Here is a 20,438-nt window from a genome sequence, read left to right on the forward strand (position 1 = left end):
CTGATGGACAACCGAAGAAGCTTATCGCTGGAGAAGCCCGGGAGATGTGGCAGGAGTTCGTCTGTCGGGGAAACCCGGTCGACACTTGTAGAAGAAGCTGTGGGAGTTTATCCGTCGACAGAACTCGAAAATATTGCGGAAGCTTGGCCGTCGGAGAGGTTCGGAAAGACATCGCCCAAGGTTGGACGTCGGCAGGTCCCGGGAGGGTCACTCCTGGTATGAACTTCGGCTGGGGGGGTATTTTATACCCAACACCAGTCCCTCTACTTCCGAGTTCGAATTTCGAATGAAGTATGGAAAAATTTTTACAGCCGAAGTTGCCCCCTTGAATTCTGCGCGCGACCGCCCTCAGAAATTCTGGCATTTGATGCGCGCATGCCGGAGTCTTTTCAAATCGGAACGATCCGAAAAGACTTTTCGGAATTCCCACTGGAGCGTTGCTCTAGGTACGGCACAATAATAGCCTTGCCAGCTGTCAGCCGCTTTTAGCCGCCTGCTGCGGTGAGTGGGACACGTAGCGAACATGGGTCGGCCTGGGGAGATCCGCAATCATTATAATGCCGGATCCCAGGGTCTATTTAAACCTGCCCTTCTTCCTCCGAGAGTTTCATTCTGCCTGAAAGTCCTATTGGTGCCCGTCTTCTTTCTGAGAGCTCTTACCTTCCTCGGCGTTCGTTTTGGCCCTAGATGTTCTTCGAGTCATCCCTATCCCTACATCTCTGCATCCTTCGGAGCAACTTAGGTTAGTTCCAGAACTTTCGTTCCTTCTCTCGTCATTTAGGTGTTCCTTCTTCATTTTTCTTCTGCCGCATTCCACCTGTCTGGTTCCCCACGGACCTTTCGTCTCTTATTTCTCCCGATTTTTCTGAGATTTTTAGGGTTTTTGCTTGAAATGTCTTCTGACACCTCCGCTTCTAGCGGTTCCAGAAGTTCGTCTGCCTCAGTCCCTCAGAACCCTCATACTGTAGATGAACCCATATCTAGGGCTGGGCCTCGTCTGGTTTTTGCGCCGGACGTCATTCCCTGTTCTCTAACTCCGGACGAACTTCTACTGATAAGGGTTCAGTATGGAGTTCCTCCGAAGTACGATCTGGAGCTTCCTGGTCCCGCCGACTGGGCTAGCACCCCCCACCTGGCCGTTTCTGTTTGTACCAAGAGGCCTTCCATGCCGGACTCCGGCTCCCTCTTCCGTCCTTCGTCGTCGCTCTTTTCCGTTTTCTAGATATTTCTTTAGCTTCAGTCGCGCCGAACTCCTTTAGATTTTTGATAGGATTCCTCTCCCTTTGCCACATAGTCGAAGTTCAGCCATCTCTTCTTTTGTTTAAGTATTTTTACACCTTCAAGCGCCACCCCTCGGCAAAGGACTGGTGGTACTTCTCCCCCCAGCTCGGCAAGAAGGGGTTGCTGAAAGGTGCTCCCTCTTCTATCCATAACTGGAAGGGGAAGTACCTTTACGTCCAATGTCCGACCTTAAAGCTGGGATTGCCCCCTTGAGGCTCCCTGAGGGACTCCGTCCGTCGGGCTCCTAGCCTGAGAGAGGACGACCTTCAAGCCGCCCGAAAACTTCTTAGTTATCCAACTCCTTCCCTTCCCAACCTTCTGAAGGAGCAATTTCTGTTCAACATCGACTTGAGTCCCCTGGATCCTGCGAGTATTCCATCTTTCCTTTTCTTCTTCTTTTCTTTTTCTTTTCTTCTTCTCTCTGTTTTTTTTTAACCATGCGTCACCTCTTCCTTTTTTCACTCCGTTGCTGATCTTTTTTTCTCTTTTTTTTTTTTTTTTTTTTTTTTAGGAATGGACGTCGAAGCAGCATGGATGCTTGCCAGGGGCCTCAAGGTTCACAAAAGAAAAGGCGCTGCGGCCTCCGGGTCGGCAAAGAAGGTCAGAACGGAGGAGACGAGCTCGGCCACGCCTGCCCAGGCGGCCCTCACTGTCGATGTTCCTTCAGACGCCGAGCCCCCAGTTCCCCGAGCCTCTTCGAGTTCTCCCGCCGAGGTTCCCGCTTCGGGGGCCCGCTCCCAGAAGGTGCCAAGGGTTGAGAGGGGGAGGAGAAAGAAGACGGTGGCCCGCAGGGTCAGCGGCCACCGAGCTGCCATCGAAGAATCCCACGGCTTCGAGGAAGAGCCGGTGGAGAATCCCTTTAATGACAGGGACCTGATAAAGCGACTGGTCGACGGGTGCGTCCTGCTCGAAGTCGTCCAGAGGATCGTTCGCGCCGATCCCGAACAGCGGGTTTGGAACTCTCTGAGGTCCTTTCTCGAGGTAAGCAGATTCACTTTCCTCCTTCCCCTCGCTCCTTCATTCAATTAACTTTTTAGCTTTCATTCTGACCTTCTGGCCGCCCTTGCAAATCGGGCACCAGCTCCTCGCCAACATCGAGGCGATGAACAAGGCGAGGAGGGACGCTATCCAGGCGGAGGAAGGTCGTCGGGCCGAGGCCGCCCGCCTCAAAAAAAAGGCTGCTGAGGTAGCCAACCTCCAAGAGGCACTTGAGAAAGAAAAGCAGGCCTCGGAGGAGACGGTGAGGAAGGCGGAGGCCGAGGTCGCAAATTTGACGGAGCAGATTTCGGTTCTGATCTCGGAGGCCAGGGGCCAAGCGATGGAGTTCAAGGCCTCCGCTGAAATGAGGGACCTGAACGTCAAGTTCGACCAAGATGCATTCATCAAAAGATTCGAGCTCTGCCAAGAGAAGATAGTTAAGAAATTTCCCGAGCTCGACTTCAGCTTCTTGGATGAGGTGTCTGAAGATGAAACCGGGCCCTCTCCTACTGCCGCTGCCACCGCAGCCCCCTTCCAAGAACACCGGGCTCTCCAACTCCTGCTTCGGAGGTCTGAGACCTCTGACTTTGTATTTTTCTTTCACTGCGATTTTTCTTTTTCCTTTTATCTTTAAGAGACATTCAATCAATAAAATTAGGCTCCTTATGGGGAACTTCTCTTCTCTTTTCTTTTTTCTTTCTGCAATGAGCCGTGCCTTGACGCTTTTGTCTCCCGATGGTAGTGTCCTACCGAAGCACTTCCCTTGCCACAGGGAGTTCCGCTGAGGTCCACGATCCGACATCTGAGGAAGAAAGTCCATCATTTAACAAAAAAGTCGAAGGAGATGGAGGACGAACTTCGCAAGCTGAGGAAGAGCCACTCAGAGGCCACTGCGGAGGCCACCTACTTCCGGTACCTCCACGTGAAAGGAATCATAGATTACAGTCGGAGGAAGGCGAACTTCGAGAAGGAGCTCGAAGAACATAAGAAACGCGCCAGCGACCAATCTTGGGCTCAGGCTTCCAAGATCAGCTCTCTTGGAGCGGAGCTGTTGGCTGCACGGGAGAAGATCGGCCAGCTGGAAGGAAGCTCGTCCTGGCTTTCGACTCGGGCCGACCACGATCGAAAATGATCGAAGAAGTTCTCCGACCTTCAGCAACAGCTCCAGGACACTGAGGCGAACTACAATGCATACCGGACCGGCTGGTGCAAGCAGGTGGACGACTATAGGAGGAAGCTCAGGATGGCGACCGACAAAGTTGTCCGCCTTCAAAGGCAGTTATCTGAAGGAGCCCAGTTCGTCCCTGTTCGGGACCCCGACGAACTCCAATCCCTGAGAGGAACCATAGAAGAGCTATCCGTCGCCCTTGGGGAGGGGAGGACCGAGCTGCAGCAGTTGAAGATCCAGCTGGTACACGAGCAGCAGGTGGTCAAGGACGCGAAGACGGAGTCCGAGGTCCTGAGAAAAAGGCTCCGAGAGGCGGAGAACGAAAGCCAACGGTTTCATCGGATGTATCTGGAGATACTAATAAGGGAGAAAGAATTGGAAGAAGTCGAAAGCTTAAGGTACTCCCTGATGAGGGTCGAAGCCGAAAGTTCGAAGTCGGAAGAAGCCGAGCTCCCTTAGGGCTCTTTTTGCCTTCCGTCCTTCTATGTGTCCTCTTTTTCTGTTCTTGTCGTTTTTCTTTTTTTGGGCCTTCTGGGCTCTGTAAGGTATACCTTGTTAACGAAATGAAAAGGAGATTTTTTGTTATCTTGTCCGCGCGTTGTGTTGAATTGTCATCCGCCGGACTTCTTTCATTTTTTATCTCGTTCGATGTCGATGTTGTCCGAAAGTTCCTTATTCATTTTTGTATTAGGTCGTCGTTACCGAATTTTTTTTGTCTTTTGATTTGTTCGACGTCGACATCGTTTGAAGGTTCCTAACCGTTGTCGTGTTGATTTACCTTTTCGTTCATGACCGTAGATCTCTCTCTCTTTCTCCTTCTCTTTTTTCTTATCAGATCTTGAATGACCGGATCTTAGTTGGCGTCAGGACGAGGTTCTCTTTCTATCCCTGATGTAGTCGATTTCAGCTCAGGTTAGGACGAGGTTCTCCTCATGTTCCTAACAGGACTGTGGGGGCACATATGGGCATTGCAGAGCCTCTCCCCCCATCCGATCTAAAAGTAACCGGACCTTCGACTTTGCTCATGTTAGAGCGAGGTTCTCCTCCTGTCCCTAACAGGGCTGTGGGGGCACATATGGGCATTGCAGGACCTCTCCCCCCATCCGATCTAAGGAGAACCGAGCCTTCGACTTTGCTCATGTTAGGGCGAGGTTCTCCTCCTATCCCTAACAGGGCTGTGAGGGCACATAAGGACGTTGTAGGACCTCTCCCCCATCCGGTCTAAAAGTAACCGGACCTTCGACTTTGCTCATGTTAGGGCGAGGTTCTCCTCCTATCCCTAACAGGGCTGTGGGGGCACATAAGGGCGTTGTAGGGCCTCTCCCTCCATCCGGTCTAAAAGTAACCGGGCCTTCGACTTTGCTCATGTTAGGGCGAGGTTCTCCTCCTGTCTCTAACAGGGCTGTGGGGGCACATAAGGACCGTTATGTGGGCCTCTCCCCTCGTCCGATCTTAAAATAACCGGACTTTCACCTTTGCCCATGTTAGGACAAGGTTCTCCTCCTGTTCTTAACATGATCGTGGGGGCACATAAGGGCCGTTATATGGACCTCTCCCTCCGTCCGGTCTTAAAATAACCGGACTTTCAACTTTGCCCATGTGAGGACAGGGTTCTCCTCCTGTTCCTAACATGACTTTGTTTTCGTTGTCTGAAGGGGTTATCCCCTGTCGTTATGAGTCCATGCCAAAAGGAAAAGATATGTAAATCTGAAAGGAATCTTGATTTAAAGCAAAGTCGTTAGTAATACATTTACAGATTTTTCAAATCCCATGGTCGTAGAAGGTCTGCTCCCCGTCGAGGTCCTCCAGAGATGGAGTTGATGATCCCAATTGGAGGCCGATCTCCGGGCTGCTCTTCCCTCCTCGGCGGCTCAGGTTGTGGCAGGGCCCTTGGCCGATCCTCTCTACCCTCAGACCGGCATGAAATGAACCTGTCGAGCCGACCTCGTCTGATAAGCTCCTCGATCTCGTCTCGGAATTGAATGCATTCCTCTGTGTCGTGGCCGTGGTCACGATGGTAGAGGCAGAACTTGTTAGGATTGCACTTTCCGGAGTGTGTGCACATCCTTTCTAGCCTTGGGAGCTACTCCCTGACCTCCATCAGTACCTGGGTTTTCGATGCGTTGAGGGAGGCATAGCTACGGAATCTTCCTGGGGGAGAGCCCCACCGAACCCTGCGGTCCGGGCTTCTCTGCCTGCGTGCTCGGGGAGGAGTCTGGGTGCGCTTGTGCCCGGGAGGAGTTCGAGAACGTGGCCGAGCTTCACTCGGCCCTCTTTCAACTGCGGGCTTGCTGGAGTCGCCCGCCTGCCGCTCCTTCGCAGCTTCCTCGTCCTTCAGCTTGAAGGCTTCCTCCGCTCGGGCATATCCTTCAACCTGAGCCAGCAGATCGGCAAAGTCTCTGGGATACTTCTTTTCCAGAGAGAAAAGGAGGTCATTCTTTTGAAGCCCGCTCTTTAAGGCAGCCATTGCAACCGATTGGTCCAGGTTCCAGACCTCCAGGGCGACGGCGTTGAAACGGTTGATGCAAGCTCGGATGGATTCTCCCTCCTTTTGCTTGATGTTGATGAGGGACTCCGAACCTCGCCGGGGACGCCGGCTGCTGACGAAATGAGCCACGAACTGGTGACTCATCTGGTCAAAGGAGAAGATTGTACCCGACTTCAGCGCCAAGTACCAATTCCTTGCTGCTCCCTTCAAGGTAGACGGGAAAGCTCGACACAAGATGACGTCTGGTGCGCCATGGAGCAGCATCATGGTCCGAAAGGCCTCCAAGTGGTCGACCAGGTCCGAGGTCCCGTCGTAGCTCTCGAATTGGGAGAGCTTGAAGTTCGGCGGGATTGGTTCCTGCATGATCATTTGAGAGAAAGGAGGGTCAGTGCAGATGTCCTCACCGTAAGCAGTGGGAGCGCGGCAGAGCTCTTCGATCCGCCGGTTCATCTCCTGGAATCTCTGATCCAGGAGGTCCTCTCGATTGCCGGCCTCGAGGGTCTTCTGGTGGAGCAGAGGCAGGGACTCTCCGGAGGTTGAATCATGATCGAACGGAGGACTCTCCACCTTCTGTTTTTCTTTTCTAGGAAAGACAGAACGGCTGACCCATGTGGCCCGCCCGGTCGTCGGATTCTGGAACTCCGACGACGCTCTTTCCAACCGCATCGATGCCTGCGGCTGCTGCTGCATGGCCTGCACTGCTTCGGTGAGGCCTCTGACCTGTTGAACTAGCAGGTCAAACTGCTCCATGCCGACTGCCGTCGTCGGAGGAGCCTGAAAAATCGGAAATAAGGCCGGGGCTTACGGAGCTCGCTGAGATCTGGCCACGGAGGCCGTTGACCGCCTGGTGGATGCCCTTCGGGGAGGCATCAGGTGGAGATCAGGCAGGCAACCGGAGGAGGAGATGTCGGAGAAGATGACCGGAGGTGGTCCCGTTGAGCGCTCCTTTAAGAACAAGGGTACTGCGAAGACACAGGCCCCTTCCTCTAGCACCAATCCTGTTGAAGCAAAAATCCGCCAGCGTCGGAGAAGCTGGAGTCGAGGGAGTCGCGATCGCCACCGGGACCTGCAAAGAAAGTCTAAACCGGAGTTGGGGGTGCTCCGACAAGACCCTCCGACGCTCAAGTTAGTTCTCTGCCTCAACAAGAATGGAGTGCTCGAACAAAAATTTTAGCACGATTTTTAGATAGAGATTAGAGCTTAGAGAATAACATATCTGGGGGTCCCCTTTTTATAGGCGGAGGATGTAACAGATTGACAGCGACGTCTGTAACCGACTGGTGGTGGGCCGTTCGGGGCCATGAGTTTGTTACGGAGAGTAGTGGAGTGGAGTCATGGCCATCGCCGTGGCCTGCCACGTGGAGCCTGTTATGAAGAGTGGAGTGATGTCCGTTGTCGTGACTTACCAGAGCATGATGGAGCGGCGTGGGATGCGTTACAGGAAGTGAAGCAGAGTCGCGGCCATTACTGTGGCCTGCCAGGGAGTCCAGGCCTGTCGGTCGAAGCTCGATTGGGGTGTCTGGTGGAGAGGGGTCTCTCCGTCTGAGAGGAGCTCGGATGTTGCTGGTGAGCTTTCTACCGTTGGGTGCCTTGGGCGCTAGTACTGCAGGCGAAGGTCATCTGCTGTAGAAGCTCGGTCAAGGGCTTTCTGTGGACGAAGTTCAGTTTCACGCAAAATCCGACAAAAGATCGACCGACAGTGGATGTCGGATGGCGCTGGAGAGGTTCACCCACTGGAGGGGTTCGGCTGCTGGAGCCTGTGCGTCTTAAGAGTTCGTCCGGAATCTGTCCGCTACAGAAGTTCGATCGGAGTCTGGTTCCCGTAGAAGTCCGGATGGGGATCATTTGTTGAGAAAGCTCGACCGAAGCCTGCCTGCAATAGAAGTCCGGAAGGAATTCGTTCACAAGGGAAGCTCGGGTGGAGGCTTACAGTAGAAATCCGACGCGGACCGCTCGTAGTAAAAATTTGAAGTAGACCACTTGTAGTAGTAGCTCGGAGTAGATCGCTTGTGGTGGGGGCTCGGAGTCCGATTCTTGTAAGAATTCGGATGAGGTCTACCTGCAATGGGAGCTCAGGACTGAAGTCCGGCTCCCGTAGGAGCTCGGACGAAGTCTACCTGCAGTAGGAGTTCGGGGAAGAAGTCCGGCTCCCGTAGGAGCTCGGATGAAACCCAGAAGGCGGTCGACCGCTGTAGAAACTTGGATGGAGCCCGTCCGTCGTGGAGATCTGCTGTTGGGAAAGTTCGGCCACTAACGAACTGACGTAGTTCTGGAAGAAATTCGGATTGGAGTCGATCGAATCCTGTCGGAAAAGATCCGGAAAGGGTCCGGAGAACGGTTGACCCTTGTAGGAGATCGGTCGATGGTAGAATCCAGAGAGCACTTGGAGCAGCCTGATGGACAACCGAAGAAGCTTATCGCTGGAGAAGCCCGGGAGATGCGGTAGGAGTTCGTCCGTCGGGGGAATCCGATCGACACTTGTAGAAGAAGCTGTGGGAGTTTATCCGTCGGCAAAACTTGGGAATATTGTGGAAGCTCGACCGTCGGAGAGGTTCGGAAAGACGTCGCCCAAGGTTGGACGTCGGCAGAGTCCCGGGAGGGTCACTCCTGGTACGAACTTCGGCTGGAGGGGTATTTTATACCCAACAGGAAGAAACTTAACTAGTCATTCATAATGTCAATTGCTAGATCTCAATCTAATAGTTAGGACAAGATTAATAAACTCTAGGATACCAGTTTCAGCCCTAAAGTTCTCATCTCTCTCCACTTTCTGAATGACCTTCCTCACCTCCATCCTTGCTCTCTCTCTCTCTCTCTCTCTCTCTCTCATGTTCTGCAGGTGGTAAACTAAATTTAGCTCCCAATATTCCCCAGCTCTGCTTCCTTCCGGTGGGGTCGATCATGATGTCTTCTCGACTATGATGTTGAGCCATCAATGCTGCCTCCTACATTGCCTCCTATGCCTCAATCAACATTTAATGCTTCATCTCCTTCGCTTGCACTAGTCACATCAGGTCCTTCATTCTCTTTGCACTCTCTCTCAACATATCTCCAACAGCAAGCAAGCCCTCAGCTACATATAAGCCAAACTTGATTGTATAGTCCTACACTGGCTGATTAAGGGGGTGCCATATGGGCTTATAAGCATGGGCCAGTCCTCCAGCCAATAGCTTAAGTTCTTGGTCTGTGAGTCCATAACAGGTGGTCCTAAAGCTAGGTCCAGTGTGTGTCACAGCCCTTATCAATCATATGGATCCCTCATTAGGATACAAGGATAGCATCGGACCCAAGCCATGGGTGGGCCTCCCTCTCAAGTAGGAGACAATCCATGATAAGGGTGTTACGATGTTGGGTGGGGAAGATTGTTATAGTCCCACATCAAATGATTAATGGGGTGCCACATGGGTTTATAAGCCTAGGCCAGTCCTTGATCCAATAACTTCAGCTTTTACACTGTGGGTTTGAGACATTTCACTGATCCTTGCCAACTTGTATCAAGCTGAAACAAGCTCAAGCCAACCTTGGCTTGCTTGCGTACAACACTAGGATGGAGAAACTAAATCCTCACTTCTTGTATTATACATATCTTCCACAATGATGCATCATTGCTTAGTCCCTTGATATCAACATGCAGGAGAAACAAACCAAAATTCACATGTGAAACAAAAGTTGCAAGACTTTCCCAAATGACTTCCATGAAACTTGCTATTGTTTTGTCAGATCTCTTCATATACATGTATGCGAGGTTCGCTATACCAACTTGAGCCATCCTACTTGGGGCATATCGAATCAAACTGACGAGGAACAAGAACAATTCGCCCTATTGGCTCAGTAAATAGGTCGAACCCAGTAAAAAGCCCCTTCTCCTCCCCTCCTTGGCATATCATTCCAACCCTTTTGAAATCCCTCCCCCCCCCCGCCCCCGAAAAAAAAAAAACACAAAAAAATCAAAAGAAAAGAATCCCAGATCCCCACTGCTCCGACCACTTCATCATCTCCTCTGCTCACAATCGCCCGCCACCCCACCACCCCAAGATCCTTCGAAACCCTTTGAAGCCCCCCCCTCGTGGATCCCCCCTCCTCTGCCTCCCCCCCACCCTCTCTCTCTTGCTCTCAATAAGAAATTGAGGATTTCTACCCATTCTTTTCTCTCCCTTGAATCCTAGTTGAGAAGACCAAGAATCCATTTCCTTCGAAACCCTTGCCTCTCACCCTCCACTCATCGCTGCTGATGCCTTTCTCCTCCTTTCGGTGTTTCGCTTGCTCCCCATCCTTCCTCAGCTACGGCCACTGAACCTAGGATTCCTGGCTATGGATCGATCTACGCCTCCAGGTGAGTTCATCCATGTATGTATGTATTAGCTCGGGAATCTTTCACAAACATCCATAAGTAAAATCCTAAAAATTATATAAGCATGCCATGTGCAAACTTTCCTAATCTCAAATGTCCCTCTCCTAAAGTATCCTTATAATAATAAAAATATCTCTCTCTTCCAAATTGTCACCAAACAATGAAATAAGCCAGTTCGATTTTTGAATTTACGTACAATCATCTTGACCACTCAAATGCCAAGCCATTTAAAACTCCTTAACCACTAGGTCCTCCTCTCCATGTTAATATCTAACTAGAATATTTCTTTCCCCAGGCCTATAATGATCCTATATCAAATAATAGAAAAGTCTAGTGTCCATTCAAAACTTCAGCCATGCCCACTCTCTACTCATCCTCATCAGCGGCACTTACTCGGCATACTAGAATAAAATAAGACCTCAATTAACAGAATATTATTGCTATTGGATTTCGTTAGATTCAAAGAATGTCATGGTACCCACACTCCAAACTAGATTGTGTAGGGTTGCGGTATAGCAACGGAAGGGTAATGTTCAAAAATTTTTCCTTAATGAACATCAAGAAAACCGAACCCTAGAACCCAGAAACCCCTTGATGATCATAATCAAAGCTGCATTTAAACATTTTGTTCAAAAGCATACCTGTGTAGGTCGATCGATTTCCACAAGGCACCCAAGTATTTGCCCTCCAACGGTGATCCACACTGGACTCGATCAAGGACACTCCTTCAAGGAAACTTGTTGCTGAATTCTTCCTCCAAAAATTTCTTTAGCCTCTCTAGGATCAAATCCTTCTCAAAGATTTGGCTAGAACTCTCTTTCTCTTCCCTTATCCCTCTCTTTAATATCTCAAAATCCTTTTCTGTTCTCTTCCCCACTCTTGTCTGAATTTCTCTTGACTTGTCTTAATTTGGAAGACTTGTCTTAAGAGAAGGAAGAGAACCGAAATGGTTTTGATACCTTGGACTCTTGGATGGGGTCCGTATTTATATTTAGAGAGGAGGTGGAACATAAACCAATGCATCCCAAGTCCATGCCCCCCAAAATAATTTCCATAGAAATATAGATAAGTTCCTTCATGCAGAAGGACTTCTCAAGGGTCAAGGAGCGCGCCACTTTTCTTCCGAAGAAAAGTGTATACGTTGTTTCGGCATCAAAGGGACGTATATATGTCTTTCTCATTCTGATAAACTTCTACGCAATGCCATGTGGCATTGGATCTAATCCAATACCCATAAGATAGGCATGAGAAGAGATGAGGGCACTCTGCCCAAAGCAGGACTCTTGGCGCTGACCTCAAGCAGAAACATTTTCTGCTTCGCCTCTCTTTGTAAAATAATCTACTCCACGCCACCCAAGGGGCATGGACTTGGTCCAAAGGCCACCATGTCGTGTGGAAGGGAGAGAGAGATCCCGATGATGCCACATGGGTCAGAGACCCAAAGCAGGACTTCAGTCCTTCTCCACGCCAAACAGAGAAGTAGCACCCAATAATTTTTGCGCCAACTTTGGATAAGACTCAGGTGCATAGGAGGCTTAGAGATAAACATGAGGAGGTGCCACATGGGTCTTAATCCCATATCAAAAAGACTCTGATCCTTCCTCCATGCCAAAAATAAATTAGCACCATAAATTGTTGTGCCTAATACTAGATAGAGTCCCAACCACTTGGGACTCGATCAAAAGGGCGTGGGTGAGGCTTGGAGGTGCCAACTCTTGGCTGCCCCTCCATGGCTTGATCTAATTTAAGTCATACTCCATTAGGTTAACCAAATAAACAAGGTTCTAAAACAAATCTGATTTGATTTAAAAGTTAGGATTAACCACAAGTGCTGGTATGCCAATTAGCAACCCAACTTGGATCCAATGATCTATAACCTATTCCAAATAGATCTTTGACCAAATTCATTATGTGTATGACCCATTGGGTTCCACATCTAGCCAGCAATAAGTCTAGGTACATGTTAACCTAATTTAATTAGAATCCTTCCAATCAATTTAGGTCCAAATCATGTCAACCCAAATTGATCAATCAGAACTCTTTTTGATTGATTTATGAATTAAACACTTTAATTCATAAATACCTACAAGTTAAGATTGACGTCTAGTAACGTATTATAACTATCCGAAAGATAAAAAATTTGACGGAAATACCAAATATACCCTTCAGTGGCAAGTTACTGTGCAATTCAATCCTTCGATCATCCTACATTCCGAATATATTTATGAGTATAGAATCATGTTAAACTCAATTATATATTCATATTGATTATCCATCAATCAACGATGGCTCTAATAATGAAACATTAAAAACTCTTTCTAATTCTCATCCTGCTTTGATCAAAGACTTTCTGAGTCATCAAGAGATGATAACACATAAGATGATCTCCTCCTACTAGGAGTGATCGATTCCTTATTGACTGACTCATATCCTTCATATATATTCTACCATATTCAAAACATCCCGTACATGACTTAGTCAAGAATGAGTATGAACCAAAAACATAAATTCATGTACATAAGGTTTCATGGTGGTCTCAAATCTAAGGATCACTTGCACAACTCCCTTTTAGAGAACCTTTTTTCACATGTAAGTAAGGCTCCATAAGATGTTCTCTTTCGACAGATCAATTTAATGAACTCATTCCCTAATGAGCATCCACATCCTTGTATTAGTATCTCCACACAGATGATTATCAAATCAATCATCCTCTCCGTTGAGCATATATAGAATGTGCTAGTTTTATCAGAATCATTAATCTCTGACTCAATAATCCAACGACTGAAAATATTTTAGATTCGAATTTTAAGATTTTAGATCTTACTAGCATGATCTCATCATGATCCTAAAATCATTACCCTAATTTATGAGGTTCATCATAATCTTAAAAATAAATAAGATGCAACAAATGATGAAACAAAATACCTCATTTTATTCATAAATAAATGATCAAATACATGAGCTGGAAGATATTATAGAAAAGTCCCTATCACATCACTATGTGATTGGCTTGCAGGACACTAATCTTTCAGATTGGATATATGCCTAAATGATTATTGGGTTGATGTTATCATACTTGTGTCGAAAAACCCAACCAAGGAAAATAACTAACAATCGAATAAGATACCAATCACCTTGTGTTCAAGGAAAATAAGCATTCAAAAGGTGGTAATAAAGCCTCCCAATATGGCATCATAAGATTTAAAAGCAATAATGCATTTTCTGCCGGTAAAAGAGCCCATTGCAAGTAAAGAACACTATTTGACTGTGAAACAAACTCTACTCGTCAAGAAAAATCTTTTAAAGTTTTAATATTATAAGATACTATTTCATTATGGAACCAATGCTATTTTACACAGCACAATAAGCAGACAAAACAGGGACATGAGCATACATAGATTCGTGACGATTGTGAATTATGATTTAAAGTTATTATTACCATCAATTACATGTGCATAATCACGTGCATTATAACTAGTGATGCTAATGATCCCAACAATTAATATAGCCATCTTCAATATCTAAATCTGATATTTTCAAAAAGGGACCCTACAAATAACAAATGTTTACATCCCTAGAAACTACTAAATTTTCACTAAAAATAGACTTTGGAACCTTAGAAACGCACTCAAAAGTTAATGCTTTTGAATCTCTCCAAACAGTTTCTTCATCACAATGGCTTGATGTTCAAGGGACCTTCTCATAAAAAACACAAGCATCTGCTTCTAGGAGGTAAGCAACATCCTTATCCATCATATCTAAATTGCAAATCAACCTCCACACAAAAAAACAACCTTATTGTTTATTAAGAATTACAAGAACAAATAAAATTCCACTATACAAGAAACTGTAATGTTGGAGGAAAAAAGAAGGATAAAAGAAGATGGATATTTAGAATTGTTTCAATTATGAAGAAAGCCCTCCATCATGAAACCTTTGTGAAGAGCAATTTGCTTATATTTCTACCATACAATGAGTTTGCATTAGTATTTCAGTTTACATTAGCAATTTGCTTATATACCCTAGACCCACCATCGCCACCATCTCCCAACCCTACTCCGAATTGATTCAGACCGGATCTAAGTCAGGAACAGGATGATCGCCATAATTTCCAAACCCTTCTCTCCCTCTCGATGGATCTCGCTACCCTGCCATCGCTCGCTCAGTCGATCGATCTCGCGGCGAGCTTGCAGCTTGTTATTTCCTCCACTGCTTCGAATTCGAAGCGCATTGAGCAAATTTCTTTGCTACGTGGCTTCCTTCCGCATTTTTCTAAATCTCACATGTCACACGGAGGCTTCTCCATTGTTTTAACATATATATGTTAGATGACTATAGCTAAACTATTCTTGATCATATTCAAATTAAAACGAGACATAATGCTCCCACATCACATCACCATAATCAGCTTCCCAAAGCAACTTCGGATCCAATGTTTTGGGATGAGCAAGAAGTAATTCATTATAAACGACATGCACTTTTTCGTTCCATACGACATATATGAAAAATCTAACTATATTATCTAAGGGGAGGTTTGAAATTTTGAAAAGATTTCACGTGTTATTCTAACAAGTTAACCTTAACAGATACAAGTAATAAATACTGAACTATACAAATTGAGGCAATGCTGAAACTAATCATATTATGTTCTATCAAAATAATTCCATTTTTTCAAAATCCTCAATTTAATTGTCAAATACAGATGATGTTTTGTTTTTCTGAGTAAAGATGTATTTAATGTTTCATACATAGGTATGTATGTATTCCCATGTGCATCAAATGTGTCCATAAACTATTACAAGAACAAATAGGAATCAAACAATAACAGTGGATCATCTAGAAGCAATAACATAGCTGTTCACCCTTTGTCTTGCTATCCCATAGCTGTTCAATTTGAACTTTAAGATTTCTCATATGTTTTTATGGTGCTAACTACTCACCTGACTGGTTGATGTCTCCCTTTGTGGCATCCATGAAGAAAGATTCCTCCATATGTTTCCTGGGCTTAAACCACTGCATCAAGGCAGAAAGAACAAAATAAATCCTAGCTAACAATGACCAATCAGCAAAATTTGCAGATATGCAGGTTACCTGGATGCTGTAGCTGCATTCAAATATATAGGAAGCTGACCATATGTAGTCCCTCCAGTACACAAAATAAACCCAGGATGCCGTATACAAGCAGACTGAAAAAACATAAAAATTCAATTTTGATATGTCAAGAGCTAGGATAACTCTAAAGCACACATGTATGTCTCAGATTTCATGAATATTTCAAAGGCTTATTTCCCATTTCTTGTTACTCCATGTAACCTTAATTTCTGCAATTACAAAAAACTAGAATAGGAAATGCTTGCATCGATTATGCTTATTACATAGTGATTCTATGCAGGGAATCAATCTGAAAACTCACAAATGCCATGAAGAATGATTTTAAATTCAAACATAAATGTTCACATGCTTATATCACAATAACATAAGTGAGTTAAAAGAAAAAAAAAAACTTACTAGAAGAGAGGAACTTTCAATGGACGAGTAGAAAGATGATCCAGGTAGCAAGTAGTTGAACAATCCATAAGTGTCTGGTAAGAAACAGAAGCAATGCTGTAAGCATTATGAGTTCCCCTTCCCCATCATTCTGACTTCATGTCTTAAAGAAAAAAAAAGGTGATGGAAGGAAATGCAAGAACAAACATGCAAACCCAGATACAATGCCGCACAAGTGCCCCAATAATGAAACGTTGGTCGCTAGAAGTTGGAACAGTATCAATAAGATCCATGCATACCTGAATGAAACATTTTATAACTGGATAAAAAGGCTATGAGACTGGAAAACTTAGAAACTTTATTTCATGCAATGTATAGGCTAAATACCATTTGGCAGGGACACTGAAGAGTCCAAAAACACTGCAAAATATAAAAGAAAGCAAACATCAACAGATTGGGGTATGATGAATAAACAGGACATAGATCATTTCACATTTTCTGAATTATCATAATTCTGAACTCTAAAGGTGAGGATGCTTTTATATTTTTAAGATTACGAACCACCAATTACATTGGAGGTCAGCCTGTCAAGTTTAAATTGTCATCAGATAAGAGGTTTCTGCTTCAAAGCAGTGCCCTGTGCACCAATGATCTAAATGCTGGCAAAGGGCCCATCCTGGTTTGTCCCAGTATGTAATAGTACTAAAATGGGTAGGGAAGAACCAGAATGATCATTAGCAACAAAAGTGAAGAGAAAAAAATTGTCCAGGATGCCAGGCCACCTAAGGTGCCGGGATGAAACCATCCGGATCCGTCTTGGCCAGGACAGAGCAGGAAGATCCTGTCTAGAGAGACCCGGGGTCCCAAATGCATCGTGGGATCCAGTTTATCACTGGTCTGGTACGGCACCACTGGGATAGACTGGGATGGGAAATCCTTACCATGCAATAAAGTACTCCATTTTTTTATGCTGGTGTATTTCATGAAAAGAGAAAATAAATGAAAAATTATAGCAGATAACAGACCTTCTAGACTGTACCCCGCTTAGGTTTGTCTCTATGACGATCATTGAGAATATGATTCCAGAGAAACCAATGGCACATTCATTCATCAGAAATGGATAAGGGTGTAAAGGATTGTGGGCCACAACAAAAGCAATAATAAGATGAAAAATAGCATTGGCTGTAGCAAGTAAGAAGATTAAATACAACAGGCGGATGGATCCCATAATTCTCTCCAACTCTGTACCCAGAGGAACCAAAGCCAACATATTGAAAAGAACATGCAGCAGAGATCCATGAAAAAGAACGGAAGTATAAATCCTGTATACTATAAAAAAGAAAAATGAATGTTAGAGCTCAATATAAGTTATATAAATAAAACATAACAGAATTGAATATATCAACTAGTGACTCAATAATCATTAGAGAGCTCCTCCCAAACAGAAAAAAGAAAGAAAAGATAAAGGAACACAAGCTTTAAATGCCAGGGATAACTCAAACTTCAATTACATTTTCCTTGTAATGCTTATTTTATTTCTTCCATATATACATTAGCTGGATACAAAAGATAAATATCAGATTGGAAAAGTTTCTACTTTCTAGCATATAACATGAATATGAGCTTTGATTATTAAAAAGAATGATCATAGGTCCTTCAACACATGCAATAGGAAGCAAATAACAGAGAACTAATCTATTTGTCAGTTCAGTTTTATCAGAGAATTTTTGTATTCTGCTCCAAGGAGTTTGTTGAAAGAAAAGAGAAGATTATGCTTTCTTCCTAGCAGTTCCGATTGGAAAGAAAACAGAACAGCATGTTCACGTACACCACAAATAGTTGGTTCTGATAACAGAAGAGTATACTGGTTTCATGAGGACCATGACTACAGGGACTTACAGGTCCGCCAATAATTGTTTAAATACTTGGAACTTACAAATCTCTGGGCCAACAAGCCTCAGCTCATCTACGCTTCCCAACTACTTTAGTCAGGGATAATAAGTATCATAGAAGACAGATGAAAATTTCTTGGTGATGTCCTTCACCTTTTTCATTGATCATGACCTAGGTTTGGCTTACAGAAAGTCCTCCTGAACCTAGAGTTCCATAAAAAAGTCAAGTCTTTAGGAGATTACTCTGTCCGGAGAATAGTTCAATTTACAACTGTTGGAAACATTGACAAATTCAAGAAAAGTGTACATTGTGTAATAAAGGTGAAGTGATAAGGTCTCCCATACCAGTTGGTACCCTACCATACCGTGCCGGACAAACCATACCATCCTGACACCAAACCAGTATGCAGTATGTACTGTACCGATGCTCAGTATGCCCCACCAACTTGTACCATTCCATGTATCGATACTGTAATATGATAGTACCACAATACCAGTACAAAGCCAGGTATCGACATGGTAAACCTGGCTGAAATCATTCTCTTCCCATTTATTCTACATTTAACTTATATGAGGAAAGAATTAATGGTTGCAATTTATTGATTAAAATTAGAGATGATTGCTCAAATTTGTGTATGTTAAACTTTTTAGAGCTGATTGTCATGGTTGGGTACAAAATACCCCTTCAGCCGAAGTTCGCGTCAGGAGTGACCCTCCGGGGATTCTGCCGACTTCCGACTTTCAGCGACATCTTTCCGAACCTTTCCGGCGGCCGAGCCTCCGCAGCATTCCCGAGTTCTGCCGATGGATAAACCCCCACCAGCGTCGACCAGATTCTTCACGACAGACGGACTCCTACGGGAGCCGGACTTCGCCGACTTCGACTGCAGGAAGACTTCGTCCGGACTCCTACGGGAGCCGGACTCTGTCCCTGGCCCCTACTGCAGGTAGACTTCGTCCGGACTCCCACGGGAGCCGGACTTCGTCCCGACTTCTACTGCAGGCAAACTTCGTCCGAACTCCTACGGGAGCCGGACTTCGCCCCCGATTTCAATTGCAGGTGAACTTCGTCCGGACTCCTACGGGAGCCGGACTTCGTCCCTGACTTCAATTGCAGGTAGACTGCATCCGGACTCCTACGGGAGCCGAGCTTCGTCCCCGACTTCTACTGCAAGCAGACTTCGTCCTGACTCCTACAAGAGCCGGACTTCGCCCCCGATTTCAATTGCAGGTGAACTTCGTCCGGACTCCTACAGGAGCCGGACTTCGCTCCCGATTTCAATTGCTGGTGAACTTCGTCCGGACTCATACGGAAGCCGGACTTCGTCCCTGACTTCAATTGCAGGTAGACTGCATCTGGACTCCTACGGGAGCCGGACTTCGTCCCCGACTTCTACTGCAGGCAGACTTCGTCCGGACTCCTACGGGAGCCGGACTTCGCCCCCGATTTCAATTGCAGGTGAACTTCGTCCGGACTCCTACGGGAGCCGGACTTCGTCCCCGACTTCTATTGCAGGCAGACTGCATCCGGACTCCTACGGGAGCCGGACTTCGTCCCCGACTTCTACTGCAGGCAGACTTCGTCCGGACTCCTACGGGAGCCGGACTTCGCCCCCGATTTCAATTGCAGGTGAACTTCGTCCGGACTCCTACGGGAGCCGAACTTCGTCCCTGACTTCAATTGCAGGTAGACTGCATCCGGACTCCTACGGGAGCCGGGCTTCGTCCCCGACTTCTACTGCAGGCAGACTTCGTTCGGACTCCTACGGGAGTCGGACTTCGCCCCCGATTTCAATTGTAGGTGAACTTCGTCCGGACTCCTACGGGAGCCGGACTTCGTCCCTGACTTCAATTGCAGGTAGACTGCATCCGGACTCCTACGGGAGTCGGGCTTCGTCCCCGACTCCTACTGCAGGTGAACTTCGTCCGGACTCCTACGGGAGCCGGACTTCGTCCCTGACTTCAATTGCAGGTAGACTGCATCCGGACTCCTACGGGAGCCGAACTTCGTCCCTGACTTCTACTGCAGGTGAACTTCGTCCGGACTCCTACGGGAGCCGGACTTCGTCCCCGACTTCAATTGCAGATGGCCCTCGCCTATAGTACTAACGCTCAAGGCACCCAACGGTGGACGGCCGCCAGCAACATCCGAGCTCCTTCCAGATGGATAGCCACCTCTCTCCGCCAGGCGCTTCAACCGAGCTTCGACCGACAGGCCTGGACTCCCTGACAGGCCACAGTAACGGCCACGACTCTGCTCCACCTCCTGCGACGGATTCTGCGCGGCTCCACCACTCCCCGCAATAGGCTCCACGCGGCAGGCTGCAGTAATGGCCACGAATCTGCTCCACTCCCTGCGGTAGATACTGCGCGGCTCCACCACTCCCTGGCGAGTCGCGACAACGGACGCCGCTCCACTCTCCGCAACCGATTCCACATGGCGAGCCATGGTGACAGCCACGACTCCACCCCATTACTCTTCATAATAAACTCCTCCTGGCTCCGAGCGGCCCACTACTAGGCGGTTACAAACGTCGCTATCAATCCGTTGCTCCCTCCGCCTATAAAAAGGGGACCCCAGATACGTTATTCTCTAAACTCTAATTTCTATCCCAAAAACTCTGCTAAAATTTCCGTTCGAGCACTCCATTCTTGTTGAGGCAAAGAACTGACTTGAACGTCGGAGGATCTTGCCGGAGCAACCCCAACTCCGGTTTAGACTTCTTTTGCAGGTCCCGACAGCGACCGTGACTCCTTCGACTCCAGCTTCTCCGACGCAGGCGGATTTTTGCA

At 46.7% G+C, this 20,438-nt stretch overlaps 1 protein-coding gene across 2 annotated transcripts in view; it reads right to left on the reverse strand.

Annotated features, from left to right (window-relative positions):
- LOC105035534 (rhomboid-like protein 15) overlaps positions 1–20,438 on the reverse strand; it is a 43,318-nt gene that overhangs the window by 6,168 nt on the left and 16,712 nt on the right. For both annotated transcript variants that reach the window (XR_003799331.2, XM_010911117.3), the window contains exons 3-8: positions 16,779–17,082; positions 16,141–16,173; positions 15,961–16,052; positions 15,775–15,848; positions 15,358–15,452; positions 15,207–15,279 (exon numbers count right to left, since the gene is read on the reverse strand). Coding sequence is in view for 1 of the 2 variants with exons in the window: in XM_010911117.3 (XP_010909419.1) it covers positions 15,207–15,279; positions 15,358–15,452; positions 15,775–15,848; positions 15,961–16,052; positions 16,141–16,173; positions 16,779–17,082 (671 nt within the window). In the remaining variant the exon portion in view is untranslated. The remainder of the gene's footprint in view (positions 1–15,206; positions 15,280–15,357; positions 15,453–15,774; positions 15,849–15,960; positions 16,053–16,140; positions 16,174–16,778; positions 17,083–20,438) is intronic.

This window comes from Elaeis guineensis, chromosome 2, assembly GCF_000442705.2.
Source record: "Elaeis guineensis isolate ETL-2024a chromosome 2, EG11, whole genome shotgun sequence".
Taxonomy (NCBI): domain Eukaryota; kingdom Viridiplantae; phylum Streptophyta; class Magnoliopsida; order Arecales; family Arecaceae; genus Elaeis; species Elaeis guineensis.